This window comes from Mastomys coucha, unplaced genomic scaffold, assembly GCF_008632895.1.
Source record: "Mastomys coucha isolate ucsf_1 unplaced genomic scaffold, UCSF_Mcou_1 pScaffold1, whole genome shotgun sequence".
Classification (NCBI taxonomy): Eukaryota; Metazoa; Chordata; class Mammalia; order Rodentia; family Muridae; genus Mastomys; species Mastomys coucha.
In genome coordinates, this window is record NW_022196891.1 from 22885200 (window position 1) to 22906832 (window position 21633).

The following is a 21633-nucleotide window of genomic DNA, read 5'->3' on the forward strand; positions in this document are numbered from 1 at the left end:
AATTAACACATATAAAGAAAACTGTCAATCCATGGTGGGAAAAGATAACACTGTGAATATAAAAGTTTTAAATTTGAGGGTTGGAGAGATCTGCGGTTAAGGGCAAGGAGTGCTTTTGTGGGACCTGAAATCAGTTCCCAGCATTTGAAACAGGTGCCCTGAAATGGTCTCTAACTCCAGCTCCAGAGGAGCCAATGCCTTTTTCTGGCCTCCACAGGCACTGCACTCACGTGCACAAACCCACACACAGACACATACACAGAGTTCAAATACATCTCTTTCTAAGTTTTAGCGTTCAATATAATATTTTGGATTACCACGTAAATCGTTAGATGACCACTCCATTGGAAAATATGCCCAGAGGTATATCCAACGCCGAGGAGGACTTAACAAAGACTCAACAAGAACTGTCCCCACAACAACCGCCAGCCCATACCTTCAAAGCTAAAGGTGACATGTGAAAGGCCATCAAAAATAGTTCAATGATCCCAAATGATCATGCAATTATCTGTCATGTATGCCCCGCCCCGGCTGGCTTCTATTACTTCTCTGACTGTAATTGCAGTTGACCCTTTTTAAGGCCCTTTAAGCGCTACATAAGAAACCTGATTACAGTGGGAGCTATCCTCACCAAAGCAGTATGGGAAAGCAACTGCTATTTATTGTACATATAATTATCTTCTCTTTCAGCTCAGGAGAGAGTTCGGATTCTCGTGTAACTCAAATCTAATGTGGGATTGTCATTTGATTTACAACTGGTGACCCAGCATCACCTAGCATCATATGAAAATAATTTACTGTGTCTTTTGTGGCCCATCATGGAAATCAATAGCTTGAATATAGAGACATCTCAATTAGATAGTGCAAAGAGTGAGGCCTGCCCCCTTTCTTCCTGTATCATTAAAATGGCACGTATTCCACAGCATGGCTTCCAGTTGGACTGGAGAGCCTCTGTTCTTACTGGCTCCTTCACAGAAACTGAGAGTTCACACAGCAGAAAGATGAAGTAAGGGTAAGGCCATATAAGAGGCTTAAGGGGTGGGCCAGGGAAATGTTAAAGTATTTATTGGTGCTTTTCTATAGCACCTGAGTAATCTCACGAGTTTGACAGCGTATTAAATTACAATAATGAATACAGATGAGTCATACTTTCTTCCTGCCATGTTCTTTGCAGCCCCCAAGCCAAGGACATGAGCATAGGCAGTGTGTTAGCAGAGTGAGGGAAGTGATCTCAAGGCTGAACTGAGGGCTCTCGCTGCCACACATTTTAAAACGTAGGGGTGGGGCTGTGGTGATGGCTCAGTGGGTAAAGCCATCTCCGTGCCTGTGTGAGAACCTGCAGTCAAACTCCCAGAATCCACTAGAGGCAGACAACAGCCCCTGCACCTGCATTCCTACCTCTCCCACATGGGGATATGGGAGGCAGAGACAAGAGAATTTCAGGAACCTGCTAGTCAGCTGGCCTGGTGTATACAGGAGGGGAAGAGCAACAGGAGACACCGTCTCAGACAAGGTGGGAAGCAAGAACTTACACCCAAGGGTGTCTGCTGACACACATACTGTGACACCACCACAGAGGGAGAGAAGGAAAGGAGGAGGGAGGGAGGGGAAGTGAGGGGGAGGGAGGGAGGGAGGCAGGGAGAGAAAGATATTAAACTGTTGATATAAAAAGCTTCATGATGGAAATACAGGTCCCCCACAGCGCTCATGAACATTAACATTGTAGGACAACTTCCCAAGCATGACCCAGCCTAGGATGACGTCCAGATAAAAATGTGGAATGAAATAGTTCTCAGTCTTACTTGGGGGAGAGAATGGAGCCTGGGCTCGGGGCTTTAATGCACATACTGGTGTTTTCTCCTTTAGTGCTGAATAGACATTCACAAAGAAGTTATGCTATCAACTGGCCCTATGGTAAATTACTAGAATTGGAAAGTAACCTTATTTCTTAAAAGGGAAAAAAAACATTATTCTTTATTTTGGGCTACTCAGAAAAAAGTAAGAATACACCAAATAATTCGACTCACATGATAAAACAGTACTGGGGTGACCATTAAAATCGTATTATCCTAGCTGGCCACACACACAGCACACCCGCAGAAGCTAATCCATGGCAAAGCCACCCAACTGTTGGAGGGTGGTCTGGCGCTGCTTGGAGGATGATTCTGTACTCCTAGATCTGGTTGCCCCAAGAGGAGCAAATTCCCACCTGCATCAGGCTTTGTTGTACAAACCTTACTCCCCAGTCTTTAATAAAATAGCTCCAAGCAATTACTGGGAAGAATAGAGAGAGATGGTGTTTGAGTTACAGTGTTGGGAGCCTCCAGTAGGGCCAGGAGAAAGAAGGAGGGAGAAAGAGAGAGAGAGAGAGAGAGAGAGAGAGGGAGACAGAGAGAGACAGAGACAGAGACACAGAGACAGAGACAGAGAGAATGAATATGAATGATGGAGGAGAAGATGGGAGAATAGGAGGTCTCCATCAGTGATGGACAAGCAGCATGTGCCAGAGTGAAATGCCCTCCCCATCCCAGGACACAAGTCTTCTGGAGCAGAAATAGCCCAGGAAGATTTAAACAGCAAGTATCTAGGGTTCACAGCTGGGACAGTAGGCAGCCCAGCTGTTAGAAAAGTAGATTAAGGGTTACCCCCCCCCCATTAATTGCCAAAGCCAAATAAATAAACCACAGTCTGAGTCTCATTTATTTGAAGCTAGAAAGGGATAAGCATAATTCGTAATATTTTACAAACAACACTTTGGGAAGCTACCAGAGAAGAAAAGTCAACCTTTTGGTCACAAACTTCAACTGTCAGGTCAAAATAAGTCCCAGAGGATTGATCAAGCTGGGAAGAGAATGGTTATCAGACTTGGTGCACTGGCTAAAGACAACAACAAAATAAACACCCGTGCTCCCACAAAGTCAAGAGGGGGCAGACCTCAGGACTGCTGAGGTCATAGGAGAGCAGTACCTGAAAAACTGCTGTTGCAGGCCTCGCATCTGGATCCTGTTGCGCTCTGACTCCAGGGTCACCTCCCGCAACCGCTCCTCACTCTGTAGCCGCAAGTGCCGTTCCTCTTCCAATTCATGTATCAGCTTCTCGTGCTATGAGACAGAGAAGGGCATGGCCTTCAGAAGGTTTGTGGGCCAAAATAAGATGCAGGGAGAGCTGCTGGTTTCTCTGAGCTAGCCCGAGCTTGATGTTCATAGCAACAGACACAGATATGCATATGCAGACAGACACACAAAGACATAGACAGACAGACACAGACACACAGACACACACACACACCACCCATGAAACCATAACTGCTTAGTGCACTAGATTTTCTACTAACCTCTTTCACAGACCAGGAAATCAAGAATCAAAGATCTATACATGTATTTAAGATCATAGAGACCCTGGCCTGAAGAGATCGCTCGGTAGATAAAATATTTGCCTTGCAAGTATGCAGAGGACCTGAGTTCTGATTCCTAGCACAATGTAACAACACAATAATTACAGCACTGACCACTCCTAATGCCAGTTCTAGGAAGCGGGGAGAGGTGGGCCCAAAGAGATTGCTGACCAGGCAGGCATTCTAGCTGTAAAGGCACAATGTGCGCACATTGAGAGATGCTGAATCAAAACATAAAGTGGACAAATGACTGGGACACGTTCTCTGGCATCCCATGGGCCCCGTGGGCAAGCATAAACACACACACCCTCACATGATCAGAGAAGCCAGAAGATGGAAGAGTTTGAGGGCTTGACCCTGAATGGAAATAAGTTCCATTAAACCAAGCTGCCTTTTGTAAGGAACTACGACCCCAACCTCCCACCAAAGTCATAGTTATTCAGATATTAGAGCATCACTGTCTATGCTAAATGACTTTATCCCTTCAATCGCTGGAACATCATGTAGACATGATGTCACTGCCGTATTCCACTGAATAGAAAGACCAAGAATCGCAAATTAATTAGAGTAAATCTGAAATCAAGGGTGAGAACCCCATATCCAGTCACAGACATGAAAGTTCTGGAAACAGTATAAGTTTTTGAATGCTCAACAAACAAAATTAATTCAAAATAAAACAAGTAAAAACCCCAACGTGTCTGTGTCAGCCAGTGTCCGTGCTGCACTGCGCAGATTTCCCCCAGCCTGGCTTCTGAAGCAGGCTGCGCATGCGCATGCGGTTCCGACGTGTACATTAAGTGACACTGCCTGATACATCCTGGCTCAGACTTAGCGTTGCCTGATTGTAAGTGGCAGTGCTTCACGGAACACACATTTTGCCGTTCGTATTGAAGGGTAATGCTTTAGTTACACAGGACGGGGGGGTGTTTGCTGCCTTCATTTCTCAGCGTGCTCCCATCCGATTAGTACAACTGTGTGCTGAACTATGTCTGGACACTTGTTCAACTCTTGCTGTGGAGTCACTGACTTCAGTTCAATGAATTCTAGCTTGGGATTAGAACAGGATTTCTAGCAACTTCTGAAAGGAGTGAAGACATGCCTGTATCATCTTATACCACGTATTAACGGGAAGCACGGCATTCAGTATTAATGATTACAAAAGTCAAGATATTCACCAACTCTGAAAACATGGAAAACATTCTGTGCACTGTGGTATTATATCAATAGCCAAGAGTTTTCATTCTTTACGGGAAAACAAGCAAGGAAGTCCATTTCATATTTGCTTTTGTTTTTAGTAGATGTTAAAATACATAAACACTGAAGAATTATTTTTAAACAAATAGCTGTGATTTATAGTCAGTTTGTGTTTTATTTTATATACTTGTGTATCTATGGTCATACAAAATATCTGTCTAAAAGGGGTCCTGATTAAAAAAAATTAATTAGTCCTGAGTGAGAATGTAGAGTTAAGGAGAAAAATGATCAAGAGCTGGTTTTAATTTTGTCCAACCAGGTTTTCAGAGGTTTGAAACAGACCAAATCACTCCTTGCTTTTAAAATCTTTGCCAAACCAGGGGATCTCACAAATGGACACACGTAGCCGACAGAACTGTCTAGCACACAGTTCAGCTGCTCCATATAATACGAACTCTGCCACAGCAATGCTGTCCCCAGTCCCTCTGTGTCTCGTTTTGTTATTGGTTTTCAACAGCAACACTATTGTGGTTATTGCTGCTAAATGGAACCCTGAGTACAGAGTATTCAGTTCTATGGTGTTGGGTATGGAAGGGCTCCCCATACACATCTTGCACTACTCTGTGAGGAAGAAGACGAGTAAGGAACTCCCAGTTGAGATAAATCAAGTGTGGTGGCTCCGTCACGATGAATATTCAGGGTCACAAACCTGTTATGAACCTTTGAAAAGACACAGCAAAGATGCAGTTTCTCCAGCTTATTTTTAAAGTCTACTCATTTTTATGTGTGTAAGTGTTTGGCCTGAATTTATGTCTGTGTGCTACAGAGAACCTAGGATCCGTGGAGCTGGGATGAAGGAGCCCCTGGAACAGGAATCACGGATGGAATTATAAGGTACCCATTGGTACTGAAGGAAAAAGGGGTTCTCTGCAAGAACAGCAAGCGCTCTTAACTGATCTCTCTCCAGAACTCCAGCTCTAATTTATACAAAGTTATTTATATAAAGTTATCCTGGGCACCATTAAGAAAATATAAGATTACACTCTAAAAGTGTGTCATCATACTCTGAAAATACACATCTCTTTGCCTCTGGGCTTTGACCATTCTCTTCTTCCCACGTAAAAGGCCCTCTGAACCCTGGGTAGGAGAGCTTGCTGGTCAAGCTTGAGGATTTGAGTTCGACTTGCCAGCACCCACATAAAAAGTCACCTCGCACACATGAACCAGTTACCCCCATTAAGAAGGAGAAACAGGAGGATCGTTGGTGTTTAGTAGCCACCATTAAAGTTCCAGGTCTAGTAACAGACCCTGTATCAAGGAAATAAGGCTGAGAGTGATAGAACAGCACAATAGAAATTCTCCTCTGGCCTCTACCAACAAATGCACCAGCAAACATAACACATATACACACACAAACACACACAAACATGTACATGTGCACACATGCCCACACATTCATACATTTATATAACACTCCCCAAAACACCCCTAGGCTTTTCCAAGGTTCAGCCTCATTCTTCTGTCCAATCCTGAGTTCCAGCAGCACCCACTTTATCCCAATGCATTTGAGATCCATTTTCTATACTTTTTTCTTTATAAATCTCCAGCTCTACTAATACTTGTCTGAGATTAGGATCATTACTCCTATGCAAATATACTTTGTATTTTTAGAACATTAATGCACAGTAGTGCTAGAAATAAATATTCCTGCTTGTTGGCTCTGGAGCTGGCTCTTTTGAACTCTAACAATCAGTTACTTTTACTAACATCAGAACAAATCAGAATAAAATCCTTACCCTGTCATATTGAAATATGGCATGCATGGATGTATGGAAAGGAATGGAAAGTGTATTTGTGACAGGAAAATGTACTGAAGCCAATTCTCTGCAGGATTGGTTAAAAGGGAAATTTTTATGTTGTGTTTTTAACCCAATTAAAAATAACTTTAACCCTTTATCAGCATAACATAAACACAACACTTTTTATCTGCTGAGTCACTCTATAGAAGGATTGTGCAGAATTACCCTTTTTGTAGAATTTGGAAGAGATGGGGTTAGATGGAAATGCCAAGGATCGAACAGATCAGAAGCACATTCAATACAAAGGGACAAGTTCTACAGGTAGAACAGCGACCTTTCTTAATTCAAAAGCAAACAACAGGGGCTTGGGCTGTGGCTCAATCTTAGAGTGCTTGCTAATGTTCCCAAAGTCTGGGGACCATGGCCATAACAGAATAAACTGGGTGGCAATCTCTTGAATCTGTAAACTCAACCCTTGGAAGGTTGAAGAAAGGAAGTCAGAAGTTCAAGGTCATCCTTGGTTCCTTAGGAAGTTTGAGCCTCTCTTGAGCTATATGAGACTATCTCTAAAGACAGAAAAAGCAGTATATGATTTCTCACTGAAATATTGAAGGGGTTTCAATATAAATAAATGACAACTTTCTTTTCCACATGAATAATCTTTAGGTCAATTTGATGATACTATTTCAAATACAGAAACACACACACACACAGGACAGACTCCTATAAGCTAAACACATCAGTGTAAAAATTAAACTAATGTTTCATAAAAAGGCTAGTTTTAATTTAAAAACCCACTACCAGTTCTAGCAAACCAATGTCAAATGGATCTAAATTAAGCTATAGTTACAGCATCTAATTGCAGTCCCATTTTTGCTTTTCACACAAATTGCGATGTATTTTCCCCCATAAAACTGTCTGAATTCAATATCTCCATTAGTTATGAAAGATTCGGTCATTCTGGAGGCTGAGATGCAGATAAAGAACTTCAGCATTGATTTTTTTGATTTTTTTTTTTTAAAGCATGAACTGTTGGCTGTAACAGAAGAATCAGAATCAGATTTTGTGATGCTCAGATAAAAACAGTACAGGATATATCTCCAGTGCTGATAACATCACCTGAGAGAGACAAAGCTTCCTCTCTAGCTAAAAAAAGAAGCAGAGCATGATTTTCTCTTAAGTGAGAGGAGGGACAAAAGGGTGACTCAGATAACAGAGATGGGGACAGGGAACAGAGCTGGGGTGGGCAGAAATGGCAAGGGTAAACAGGACAGATGGGCAATGGATGCCTCTCAAAATGTCCATTATGCCAAGGTGGAGTCCTGTAAGAGAAGCCACAGGTGAGCCGTATAATATGACTAACTTTTTTTTTCTTTTCAGTAAAAGAAAGCTGTGGGCTGGGAGATGATCCAGTGGATAAAGTGTGTGTTCCCCAAGTACAAAGGTCAGGTCCAGAGGGCTAGTTTTACTAGCTGGATACACAAGCTCTGGGTTCAGGGAAAGACTGTCTCAGTGAATCCAGGGAAGAGTGAACTTGTCAATTAGGATTCTGAATGAAGCACCAAAGGGTGAGACTTCATTCATCACATAATACCATGTAAATTTTGTCTTGATAGCATCATAGAACTGGGAAAACGAGGAGTAAAAATGTGTGGAAAGTTATGCATGCCTCAGAACACTATACATATTAATCCATGCGCTGAAGAAGGCATGAAGCTAACTAGCTATGTTGTCCCTTTGGTTCTCCCATGGGCTTCTTGATCAGCTTTGGCAGAAGGGCGGCATGTTGTTCATTAATGTGAGAGGACCTAGAATCACCTATGAGACAAACTGGACTTGTACACAGAAGAATTTCTAGATTCAGCTAATACAGGTAGGAAAATCCATCCTGAATGGAGAGGGCTCCTTTCCATGTGCTCTGGTACCGGGCTGGATACACGGGACTAAGTGGGCTGGGACAAAATTTACATTCAACTCTCTTTCCCGACTACAGGGGCAATGTGGCCAGCTACCTCACACTCCTGGGGCCATGACTCCCCACCATGACAGACTGTATTCTTGAAGAGTGAGCCTATGTATGGACCTACCTCTAAAGGGTTAAGCTCTCCTCCAACTCCCACCTTGCATGCACCCATGAAAATCAGGCACAACCTGGAGAAAAATAACTACTATTGGCACCAAGGTCAACAAAATGATGTGTGTACACACTCTAGGATCAGGGCTGGTCAGGGCATGAGTGTTCCACAGTAAGGATTTAAGGGACTGAACTCCTGGATTCAGATCATTGGGTGAGTTGTACTATTTGTCTTAGCCAATGGAGGGCAAGCAAGGCCATTAAAAGATAGATGTTCAACATCATGTATCTGTGGAGGGGAGGGACAAAGCAGACTTCAGAGGGATCACCGCTCCCATTTCTATGTAGGTTTAAAAGAGAAACCCTGAATCTAATTGAACCTGGGACAAAGGAAGTCATCCTTGGTGCAGACTCTGGAAACTAGAGACTACCTTGCTAAGAAAGCAAGGGGAGCTTGTGTTACTTGTGAATGTCATTCATGAACAATGGCTTCATGTCCTGGAAAGGGCTATTCTCTGAGGATTTCTGCCTTGCTGTCTTTCTGATTTCAACAAGCTTCAAGAAAACCATTTCCTCATATGTGATTTAATACCTGATGATGATGATGATGATGGTGGTGGTGGTGGTGATGATAATGATGGGGGCTAATCAAGGTAGTTAAGACTTTGGTTGACAAACAAACGGGGTTGTAAGCCTGACTTCTACAGCCATTTGCCTAACTCATACAGTCTTCACAGAACATCTTTTCATTGGGTTTTCTTTTCTTTCTTTCTTTCTTTCTTTCTTTCTTTCTTTCTTTCTTTCTTTCTTTCTTTCTTTCTTTCTTTTTTTTTTTGACCAAAGGCTCATTTCTCAACCTACTTTAAGCAAACACATCATTTACTTGGCCAATGAGCTCTTCTCTGAAGTTAGTGATACATTCTACTTTAGTCACAGATCTTTCTCCATTGTCATGTTTAATTGATCACAATTAAAAGTAGCTATTAATTATTCTATCCCCTCAGGAATTCTTGGGAATCGACTTTATTAAGTACCTTCATACTTGACTACATTCTTCAATTCTCTTTTCTTTGCTTTGGAGATTGTATATTTGGTAACTAGGAGAGTGGCACACCAGTTCCCCCAGCCATCTGGACTGGCAGAGCTCTGCCCTGAACCATCTTGAGAGTGGGCTTGGATAGATTTCTTTCATCTTCACTACTCTCTTCCTTTCCTGCCTCTGCCCACAGGGACCAGTGAAGAACTAAGACTCTGCGTAGCTGACTTAATTTGAGGTGGAAATTGGAAGCGCTCTTTTTCTCTTTGTGCCCAGAGTCTTTCTCATCCATCTTCTGATCCACAGGTAAATCTTCCATGAAGGTTAACACCTGCCTTGTTTTCTCAAATTGGATTTTTCTCTTAGAACATGCCCACCTAATTTACATTGTAGCCTACATTCTGATATGCTTTTTATTTCTCTTCACATAACTTTAATTATATACAGTGGCTTCACTGTGAGATTTTCACACACATGCGTGCATGTACACATACCCTCCCCACACACAGACACACAAACACACATGGCATTTTGATCATATTCTAATGTTCTCTTGCCACTCATCCTGTCTTTTCTCAACAGCTCCCCTTGTACTTTCATGTCCTCTTAGCCCAGCTGAATTTCATTAGAGATGCTTATGAGAGCATGGGATGGAGCTATTTACAAGACCATGGGAAATGTACCAGAAGCTACACTGCTGAAGAATGTCTCTCTACCTGATGGCCATTAACTAACTACCCACAAGTTCTCAGGGAAGGGTGGTACTTGGTTGGCAAGCCCCTGCCTCCTCTATGACAGAATATTGATGGGCAAAATTCATGTAGGTTTGGGACAGACGATCACAGCTACTGTGACATAAAGGTCAAAGGCCATGTCCTGTCTAAAAAATACTCCATCCCTTCTATTTCTACAGTATTTCTGCCTGCACTTCCCTTCATGTTTCCTGAACCTTCTATCTGTGTCATCCTCTCTCATGCTCTTACTGTTTAGCTCCACTCAAAAAAAAAAAAATGACATGTCATTGTAACACTTGCTAAGAATTCCATATACAGCTCTGTGATGCCTCCTCCAAATTGTTGCTGCTTGGTGAAGAAGAGGACTAGACTGGGCCTTTTTTGTTTGTTTGTTTGTTTTTTCAAGACAGAGTTTCTCTGTGTAGCCCTGGCTGTTCTGGAACTCACTCTGTAGACCAGGCTGGCCTCGAACTCAGAAATCCACCTGCCTCTGCCTCCCAAGTGCTGGGATTAAAAGTGTGCAACACCACCGCCTGGCTAGACTAAGACTTGTGCTTGGTAAGGCCCTGCCCATCATGGTAGCACACTGCTGAGTGGTCCAAAACTCTGCAGTAAGTCCTTGTTAAGTGTGACCAAGACCTCTTGACTTTGAATCCCACCATTTTCCCTTCAGTTGACTCTCAGAAACCACTTCTAGTCTTATTCCTGACACTGATGATAATACACAGACTTCTTGATCTTAATAACCTCCTACAGTTTTCTCTGTTGCTTTCGTCCCCGTCCACGCATTTCTCCTGTGGCATGTAGAATGCAAATCCAAGTTGTTGTTCGTCTCACCCGCTCAGCCCCTTTCACGAATTAATTATTAAGTCATAAATTTTATTTCTGCTAGGGCTTCCCTTCCAGAGCATGTGCAATTGCATTTATTAAGGTTGTACCTTTTGTAGGCATTCAGTTCAGCCCCCTTCGTTTTGTAGATCAGTGAGAGAGGAAAGAATCCTATTTAGACTAGGAATCTTTATAGTGCTGTCTTCCCTCAGTGAATGGGTGTAATTATGTGTATGGGAAATTAGAGTGTTTGCTATGGTAATTATTCACTCTTCTAAAATAAGAGAATAATTATAATGTCAACATCTGACTGTACAAGTTACTGCCGAAGCGTTTAAGTCTGCCACAAAGTGGCTCACAGGATCCTGGCAATTAATATTAATTTTCCACAAATGCTTTTTATTCATCTGGAGAACATTCCAGATGGCCTTCACACTTCCCATAGCCTGGCAGAGACTCTTCTTTACATAGAGCTGTTTCTTCAAACACTTTGAGAACAACGGACCTGGTGTTTACAGGATCAGCTTCAAGTGTTTCAGAGCAGAGGGATTATAGGAGAAATTTCACAATTGTTTAAAACAGGATTTCCGGCAGTTTGCCTCACGGTTGTTAGGAAATGCGAACGTTCGCATTTCGTCCTGGAAAGGTCAGCTTAGAAGAGTTAAAAGATTGTCATGGACTCGTGAGCCAGCTACAGTTCATTGCTTCAGTGTTCCCTTTCATAGAATCATCAGCCTTAGTAGGAGGTAAAGATATTACAAACTGAAAGCTTTCTGTGTGCTAATCTGGGAGGTAAGCCGTATAGAAATACCATGTTTATTCAAAAAATCATTAAATAGTAATATATGAACCGAATAAACATAGTTCACCAATCAAAAAAGGAAATGTGTTCTCTTACAAGAACACCTACGCAACCATTTATGTGTGTACATTTGTATACACATGTGGCTACAGGCCTGCAGACATCAGAGGTCAAATTTGGGTGTCTTCCATGAAAACAAGTCTCTCACTAGCCTGGAACTCCCTAGTTAGGCAAGGCTAGTTGGCCAGAAGGTCCTGGGAGTCTTCCTGTTTCTGTCCCTGGTGCTGAAGTTTGAGGCCAGTGTGTTTGTTGTTTGCTCGTTTGGTTGGTTGGTTGGTCGGTTGGTTTTTAATGTGTGCTCTCAGATAAAACCGAGGCGCTATACTTGCAGGGTATCCGCTTTGCCTACTGAGCTGTCCCTCCGGCTCCCTGAATGGCTCCTTTCAAAGTACATTTAGCCCTTGATCCATCATATAAATGAAGGATAATGTCATGACACAGGACCAGTCCCCAGTGACAGCAGTGGTAAACAAATGAAGACATGATAAATACTATTCATAAAAAAATACGCTAGTAGGGACTGAAGTCAACACTTACAGAACATCTGCTTAGTGTTTGGCTGGACACAGATGCTCAGTGAGGAACTGCACAACACGGCTACAAGTCTACCGTGATTGCCTTAAGCAAGCGTTAGGACCTGTGCTGAGAGGACCCTGCTTTGTAATTCCTAGCTGTTCCCTAGTTCCCACCCTGCCTGAATGCTTAGCTCTCTCTCATTCACAAGTGGTTTTTTTTTTTTGTTTGTTTTTGTTTTTGATTTTTTCTGGAGCATTCTGACAGATCTGACTGAACACAGCAGGAGTTTCCATACCACATGGAAACATTAATGTCTTTCCCTTGCTATAGAACTTGTAATCAAAGGGATTCAGAGATCTTGAAAGAGTGCTTTATATTGTTAAGAAAAAAAAAGAGGCTCCAAAAGATGGTTATTTTTCTAGGGTGACGAGGCACATCCAACAGGTCCTCTAGCAAGGGACAAGGGCCAACCCAAACCCACTCTTTTTGTTGTTGTTGTTTTTGTTTTGTTTTGGGGGGGTTGTTTTGTTGTTGTTTTTGTTTGTTTGTTTGTTTTTGTGAGACAGGGTTTCTCTGTGTAGCCCTTGCTGTCCTGGAACTCACTCTGTAGACCAGAGTGGCCCACAGACTTAGAAATCTGCCTGCCTCTGCTTCCCAAGTGCTGGGATTAAAGGCGTGTGCCACCACTGCCTGGCTGGATCAACCCACTCTTAAAGTCACTCTCTGCAGACTGCTGGAAGAAGAACGGGTTACCAAAGAGTAGAGGACTCCTGCACCAAGGGTAAAGATATTTATACGTTCACCTTGTGCCTCCACTTAGAAATTATTATATGTATATGTGTCTACATCAATATGAGCTAAAAACTAAATCTGTGCCTGAACATGACACAGTAAAAAGGAATGCCAAACATTTTTATTATTGCTACATTAAGATCTTGAAAATTGGTCTTCGAAATTTAGCTCTTTCAGGAAATCATAAGGCTAAGTTTTTCTGGGATTTGCTTGTTATAATGTAGGACTCCTTTCCTTTAACAGGTAGAAACATGAATACACTGTTCAACAAACATGTTTGAGAGAGCCTAGGGATCCCAGGAATTATTACCAAAGGATGACATTGAACATGGACAATGCAGAACGTTCCAATTGGTAATTGTTAACTGACATTAAGGAGCAGGTGTGCCACTCATACCACAGCAGCTTCTCCTCTGGGGTCGGGAGGAATTACAAAGGACCCATTAACGACAGACAGTCCAGTGTACTGAACATCTTTTACAAGCAGTTGTTAACAAATAAAACAAATGGTATGCCAGAGAGATTCTGTCTTTATTCTTATGTTCAATATAGAAAGAACCTGTTCATTAGAACTGGGGTTGAAAGAACTGAAGCCATACTATAGTTCCTACAAACAGCCATACAACAGTGGAAAAGACAAGCAAGCACACAGGCATTTTAGTCCTGGGGATACAGCTCAGTGGGTAGATTGATGGCCTACTATGCCAGAAGCCCTAGGTTTGAGCCCCATCACCGTCTATGATGGGCTTGTGGAGGCAAACACAGTTGAAATCCCAGATACTACAGAGGTAGAAGCTGGAGGACTAGGGCTTCACATGTATCCTTGGCCTGAGCCAGCTGGGAGTCCATCTGGGCTACTAGAGATCCTGTCTCCGAACAGTAAAAGAAGAGTTACATTGAAATACACCTTGCGGGAAGTAGCTGATCCACAGACTCCTGGCTGGTCCAAGTGCTATGAACAAACACTTGTTGAGAGCTTTGGCTCTACATGAAACGGCTCGATGACGCCTTAAAGGCTCAGGAAACAGAGGTGGCAGAAAGAAGGTAAGAGCCAGCCAGATGCTCGGAAACTTTACAACAGAGGTGGCAGAAAGGATGTAAGAGCCAGCCAGATGCTCGGAAGACTCAGAGCTAACCTCTGGGCATGGCATAGCCCGTGTACTCGTGGAATCATTGCAACTGTGCTTCTCTGCACAACACTGAGCCTGTCACCATTTCCGCATGGATGGCGGCAGGCCCAAGAGGCCGGTCCTCCTGGAGGGACTACTGACAAGGAATGGCTGCTGGGGGATGTGAGTATCTTTTTTTTTTTCAGTAGTGTAGCCACTAGTAAGTTGTCCCTGCTGTGCCCAGCATGTAAACAATAATGATTAAACCCTGTGGGGGCTTGTTTGGAAGAAGAAGGGGGTTCATGAAGAGAAGGAAAGGAGATGGCAGAGAGTGACAAGGATAACGGTAATCAAGTCATAACGCATGTATGAACCCATCAAAGAACACTAATTAATTAATTAAAATAACAGAAAATGCCTCTTTTATTCATAGAGAGATCGAAAAAAAAAACAGTTATAGGACTTAGTAAATGAATGAAAATAAGAGAAAGGGTTATTCCTAAGAGTACAAATGATAATTGGATACGAAGTCCAGCTGAGTTCTAAGCACTTTCCTCAAATTACAGACAGTAGTCACAGAACTGATGAGCAACATGAGACAGTGGGTGCTGTTTCTAATCCACTCTTTTTCCTCCTCTTCACCTTCCTCTTCCTCCTCCTCCTCCCTCTCTTCCTCCTCCTTTTCTTCCTCCTCCTCCCTCTCTTCCTCCTCCTTTTCCTCCTCCTCCTCCTCTTGTGATTATACAGCACCTGAGGCTGAAGCACATGAGGAGGAGAGCAGGAGGATGGAGAAGGTCAAGGATTGTGTGCCCACCATCTGACCTCAGGAATCTAGAACTTGATGGCCTCACTTAAGAATTTTTCCTAGTAAATTTTCACAACTAGTGAACCAGCACATGCATTTACATCTCTCCCTTCTAAGACATCATGGACTATGGAGTGTAAAGGTGCTTAAGTGTATGTGATTTCAGAAAGGAATATTATACTTTAATTAAATTATAGAATCATGCCTGGTACAGGAATTGGTGTATGTCTTAAGTAAGATACCGGATGCAGAATACTCAAGGCTTGGTAGGTTATTGACTCTGTTTCAACTGCTCAGATATACCCCTGATCATGAAACTGGACACAGAGGATCAACAATGAATGCGTATGTGTATATCTCATTCAAATCACACCAATATGTGCACTTGGAAAGCTGAGGCAGGAAGATGGATGTGAACCAAGAGAACAGACTATGCCACAGAGTGAGACGTAGTCTCAATAGTTTTGAATTTCCTCTCAAAAAGAAACATACATGGGTAGAGAGGAAAAGACAGTGTGCCAATCGCCTGTAGGCCCCCTTTTAAGATTTACTGTTGGAGGGAGTCAACCCAATGTATTATTTTTCTAATAAGCGATCCATGTTTTGTTATTGGTGGTGGCGTTTTTCTACATTGAAATTTTTTTTACATCCCCCGAAAACCTTTGTTATTGGGAAAGAAAAGCACTAGATACCTCCTTCCCCCACATGCAATGAAACATGATACCAACCATTAACGATGAAAATTTCAGTTTGTGCTTTGGAGAAGGGATAAGGCTTTCGGTAGCTCTAAGATCATCTAATACCTGTGCTTGTAAGTGTGCTGGGAACATATCTGTTGTCTATCCCCATGATTACATTGCTGCACAGAGACACCACCACATTCACGTCATACACAGAATCACATCTTCGCCTCTAGTGCTATGCCGTTAGCCAGCATCTCTTCCCACGCTCACAGAGGCATGGGGAGTTTCTCTTGCTAGAGGGAGAACAGCTTCCACAGTCATGAGCCACCACAGCTACTTAGGACTTCAACTCAGCAGCAACTTACGTGGGGCCCACGTTACATCTAGCTAATCTGACCATTAGTTAGTTTGAAATACTGAACACAGCATATAGAAAAAAAACTGATTGGTTAGTCATTGTTATAGTTTGGGTATCAATATTAAATTATTGATTGGGATCTTGACTGTTGCCCATTTGTCTCCATGTAATAGACTTAATCCCCAGATCATGCTATAGAAGGTGGTGTGGACCTTTAAAAGGTGGGGTCTAGTGAAATCCACTTAGAAATCATGAAGAGTCTCTCTCAAATGAATTGTATGGCTTCCACAGGCTCCACCAGCTGAACCAGCTCCACTTGCACTATCCCTCTTCTCCCTGGGACCCCAGTGGTGCGTACTCTCTTCTAAACTGAGCGCTGGCCACAAGGTCCCACCCTCACCATAGACTTAAACACATGAGGTCCATGTGATCTGAGATTTGAACTTGCAGATTTTTAAATGTCACTTCTACTTTCCAGATGGCCCATATCAAGCACATCACCATTGTTATGAAAAGGTAATGAATATAGTCAGACAAATGCATATTTTCTTTATCTCGAAGTTTCTAATAATAGTCTGCAAGCTTTCATGCTGACAGATGTCAGGTTTTTCAATGCCTTTCTATATCATTTTTTTCCCAAAGCTGACACAAAATTTTAAGTTTAGACACTCATTAAAAGCAAACAGGGCTGGGAAGCTGGCTCAACCCAGTAACGTGATTGCTTGCAAAGCTGTGGACCTGAATTCAGATCCCCCCAGAAGTCACATCAAACATGTCAAGCAAGGAGCTGATAAAACTGCTCAGTGGATACAAGCACTTGCCATAGAAGACTGGTAACCTGTGTAAAGAGCTAGACGCACCTGCCATGTCTGTATCCTGGCATTCCTACAGTGTAACAGGATATGAACATGGGAGAATGAGCCAGAAGAGTGTGAGCCTGGAGGACACAGCACAATGGCAGGAACAACAGAGACACTCTGCTTCAATATGGTGGAAGGCAAGAACTCACTCCCCGAAGCTGCCTTCTGACCTACAACCCTGCACATGATACAAGTGTACCCAAACTCACATACACATATGTGTGCGTGCACACACACACAGCATGTGTACACATATCACACACATATACACACAGACAGACAGACAGACAGACAGATAGACAACATAGGATTCATAAATGCCAGAGGAAGTGGTGGATGCTTATAGTCCCAGAAATAGTGAGATTGGATGCAGAGACAAGCAGCCTTCTGGAAACTCAGAGGTCCTGCCTATATAGTGAAGTTGCAGGCCAGTGAGAGACCCTGTGTCAAACAAAAGAAGTACGAGACCCCTGAGGACTGATATCATACTGGCACTCTCCACCACACAAATGTGCAAGTAGACACACGCATGCACAAGCACACACAAAGAGATAGCCTGGTGGTTAATAATGTTAGCAGCTCTTCGAGAGGACCCCAATCTGGTTCCCAGTACTGATGTTTGGGTAACTAACAACTGTCCATAGCTTCTCTCCAGGGTGTTCCAACACTTCTGCTTTTAGGAGGAGTGTGTGTGTGTGTGTGTGTGTGTGTGTGTGTGTGTGTGCAAATTCCTATACAAACATACATACACATAACTACAAATTAAATAAAACTTTTTTTAAAGCATAGCAGTGCTAAAAATGCATAGTAAAACCCTTCGATTGTACGGATTACAGAAGACAGCTTCCCCAGCTTTTCTTTTCTATGTGCTAAGTTACGTCAATCTTCCCACAGAGTCAGCCATCCACTCTTCTCCATCACATCTAGAGAGAAGAGTCCCTGAACAGTCTGGAATGTGTGTAACCCTTGGGTCCTGCCATTTACCAGTAATTCCCTAGATCTGGTGTTTGCCTCATATTTTTAAAGACTTCAAAACTTCAGATGTCCTTTTGTCGGCTACTCATTGATTGCTGTTAAAACTAAATGTTTTCCACTCAGTAATCGATACTTCCTTACAAAAATACACCCAGGCATTGACAAACAACCTGGTGGCTGATTGCAGCTTTCCTGAGAGTGGACAGCTTGAAAAACTACTCTCTGTGAGTATTCGAAAAGATCACGCCAGTTTGGGCGCTTATTACAATATTTAACGTGGTCCTTACAGCTGGATCACTCCACTGTAGCAAGACTTTATTAAAGCAGACAGCTACTGAATCACAGGCTCTTGGAGAATAACAATTAACATGCCTTGGTTTTTTGTTATGTTTCAGAGCCTGGCAGCCATACGGCCTGTGCTCAGGCACTCATGTGTGCGTGTTCTCTTGTGATGAAGTCATTAAGAGCAACAGCTCCAGAGAATGAAGAAGAGGCGCGGGTTCAACACAGAAACAATAATGGCTTTGTTTCATAAAATCATCCTTCTAGATCTGCTTCTCAAACAGCCAGCACCTGCTTTCAAAATTAACTTACTGGACTTTGAGGTCACCTCAAATGAGCGTGCTTTCATCTGGGATTCTTCATACATTCTGAAAGCTAAGTTCTCCGGCCTTTTTAAACATTTGCCTTGGGCCGGCAAGATGGCTCTGTATGTACATACATAAATACACAAATGCATTTATAGATCATTGGTCTTCTGACTTGTTCAAACATAATCCAGCTTCGTAATGCAACTGAAACCAGGACTCTATGCATGTATGCAATACTCACACATGTAAGAATGCGACATACATGTACCATGTATGTTTCTCTCCTTTCAATACCACCTCATTCAAACGCTGAATACCTAAAGTGCATAGTCGTCCTCTCCATTTGTTGGGACTAAGTGGTTATAGATGAATTAGATTGGAAACAACAATCTCTTCCAAACACAACAAACAAGCAAAACCAGGCACTTCCCGTACGCAGACCTTTAGTCAGTCAGAGTGTCTGAGAGTCATGATTTCGAATCATTGAAACCTGTATGATATACCCATGCCAAACACCAAGGAAGGTATTAGCAGTTTTTATGCGATTTTATTAGTAGCATCTGAGAGACCACTCCCCTTGAGTAGATGGTTTCCGCATCACAATGAGGCAGCTCAATGATCCAGCCCAGAGGTTTCACAAGGGATGCTTGTTCCAAGACTGCTTTTATGACATAGCTCAAAATTGCCACCAAGTGGATGACCAAGCCCTGGTCAACCCCAGCCACCAGCATTCACTCTGTTTATGCTTACAATGCTCTTGGTACTCTAGGGAAAACCTTTCAGTCTGTGAGCAGGGGGGGAGCTGAAGAAAGCCTGTGGTGGGCATCTTGAGGCAGACTCAACTAATTTCTAGATCTCTATATGCAAACTTATTTCTGTCTTCATAATGTATAAGAGAAAGAATAAGTCACGGATGTTATCATGACTAACAAGGAACTTGCAGGATGGATGCCAATGGGCCTCTAATTATACGAGAAAGCAATTGTAGAATATATAAAACTAGAATCACTCGTGAATCCACTGATCGAGTTTAAGAGACCAATAAATTACAGGATACCAGGACCCTCTTTACAATCTCTTACAGAGAAGTGGCTTTAGATGTAACAGTGGCCATATAAAAATTAACTGCACCCACAGGAATGGGCAACACCTTCATTCCGAGCCAGGGCCAGCCTGACCTTTCTCACTATACATCTTAGTATATGGGAAACCCAAAAGAAAGAAAATCCACAGTCATTCATATCCCTTGATCCAATTTATTTAATGCAATATCTAGCCTATTCAAACAAGTGCTTCTAAGCCCTACTTAGGCTAATCTTCGCTTACTGGCATTATTTATTTTGCACTGTGATGCTGATTTCAGTCTTGGAAGCCTAGGCACCAGAGGGAGGGACAGTAACTTTTAATGGGTGCAGTTAGATCTTGAAATTTTTTATCTGAAAAACCATAAAGCTTTTAAAAATGAATTTGCGGGTGTAATTGAGCCTCTAATAGCTGCTACTGATAGTAATTAAGGAAATCTCATTTCCCTAAATTAAACATAATGAAATGTTTTTCAAGATCAAATAAAACCAGAAAATGTTATCAGGGTGATAGGATTTGCCTCTGAAAGGGGTATTCTGGAGACTACAGAGAAGCCTCAGTTACGTGCAAGAGCCCGTGGCAGAGAAGTGTTATAGGCAATGTGGAGATCGGTTTCTACAGCATCGTATCTGCTTTTATTGGTGGATAATGCATCCGAAAGCCAATATAGTGCCTGCCTCACACTGGGCGCTTATGAAAACATACCAGGCATCCTGTAAAACTCTTCCATTAGTGCTTTCAAAGAGCTTGTTGTTTAATTAAACGTTGTCAGCATCTTCTCTTCTCAACCTCGGCATTCACCAGGCTTAATGCTTAATTTTTACATCAGTTTCACTTTTCTTCAAGTGAAAATAACATTTGGGGCTCCAGTGAGTGCATTAACCTGGCTTTCTTTAACTCAGAGGGGCTGCTTCAAAGCCTGACTCTGAGATCAGGGACAGTTGACAGAAAATACCATAGTTGGAGTGCCTTTATCTATGGTGGGCTGCCAGTTTTGGATCCTGGAGGGACGCTCTTTCTGTCTGCATAGAGAATCCCCAAGTTATCCCCACATGATAGAACAAGAAGCAAGCCCCCTAATGGGCCTCTTTTTGATAAAGATAGAATGACAGAGTGCCAGCTAGATGGCTCAGCAGGTAAAGGCACTAGACAGTAAACCTGGGGAAAAGAGTTTGAACCTCAGACCCACCTGGTAGAAACAAAAACCTGACCTCCTCTGACTTTCCCATGCTAGAATATCACACAGGCACACATAAAACAAAATGTAGGCTTTATATATGTTCCCTATTATTTAAGAAGACATTGTGAAGGTTACTCTCAGCTGCCAACTTGGCGGCAGCTGGAATGAACTAAAGTGTGAGTCGGTGACAATATTTCCAGGAAGGACTGGCTGATGGAGGACGAAGATCGTCCTCAAGAATGGGAAGCCCCTGTGGGAACAAGTAATCATGGAAAGAGATCTGAGGGATAGGCGGTGCCGCCTGCCTGCCTGCCTTCACTTCCCATTGGTGTGAGTGCCCAGTCTACCACTGCTGTTGCTGCCACCCTAAGCTGACCTCGGTCTCCCAGGAAGGATAAAGCTCTCCAGGTCAGTCACCCCAGTTTTTGACTGATGAGACTCTCATCTTTGTGGACCGAGCAGGTCCTGAGTTCTTGCTTGTTCCTTACTTCCATGTTTTCATAAACAGTTCTTACACTGTAAACCTGCTTGGTTCATCCCATTTCCAGAGGCCCTTCTGTTTCCTGGTGGAATTACATCTGCTATAGTCTCCTTCAATTCCAAAAGCAGAGTGCAACCCTTTTCTGTGGTGACTGTTATGTGATTTTCAACACCTGCTTGGCTTTTTAAAACTACTGGTTGGGATTTTTTATGTTTGTATGATTCTGGGAGACCATTGGCAGAAAACTTGTCTTTAAAATCAGTTTTTAATTTGTTTTTTT

The 21633-nt window shown here is 42.6% G+C and overlaps 1 protein-coding gene across 9 annotated transcripts in view; it reads right to left on the bottom strand.

Annotated features, from left to right (window-relative positions):
• The window catches only part of Nckap5 (NCK associated protein 5), a 903226-nt gene that overhangs the window by 470637 nt on the left and 410956 nt on the right, over nt 1-21633 (bottom strand). For all 9 annotated transcript variants that reach the window (XM_031380937.1, XM_031380939.1, XM_031380935.1 and 6 more), the window contains one exon: nt 2968-3101. In XM_031380937.1, coding sequence (XP_031236797.1) covers nt 2968-3101 — 134 coding nt within the window. The remainder of the gene's footprint in view (nt 1-2967; nt 3102-21633) is intronic.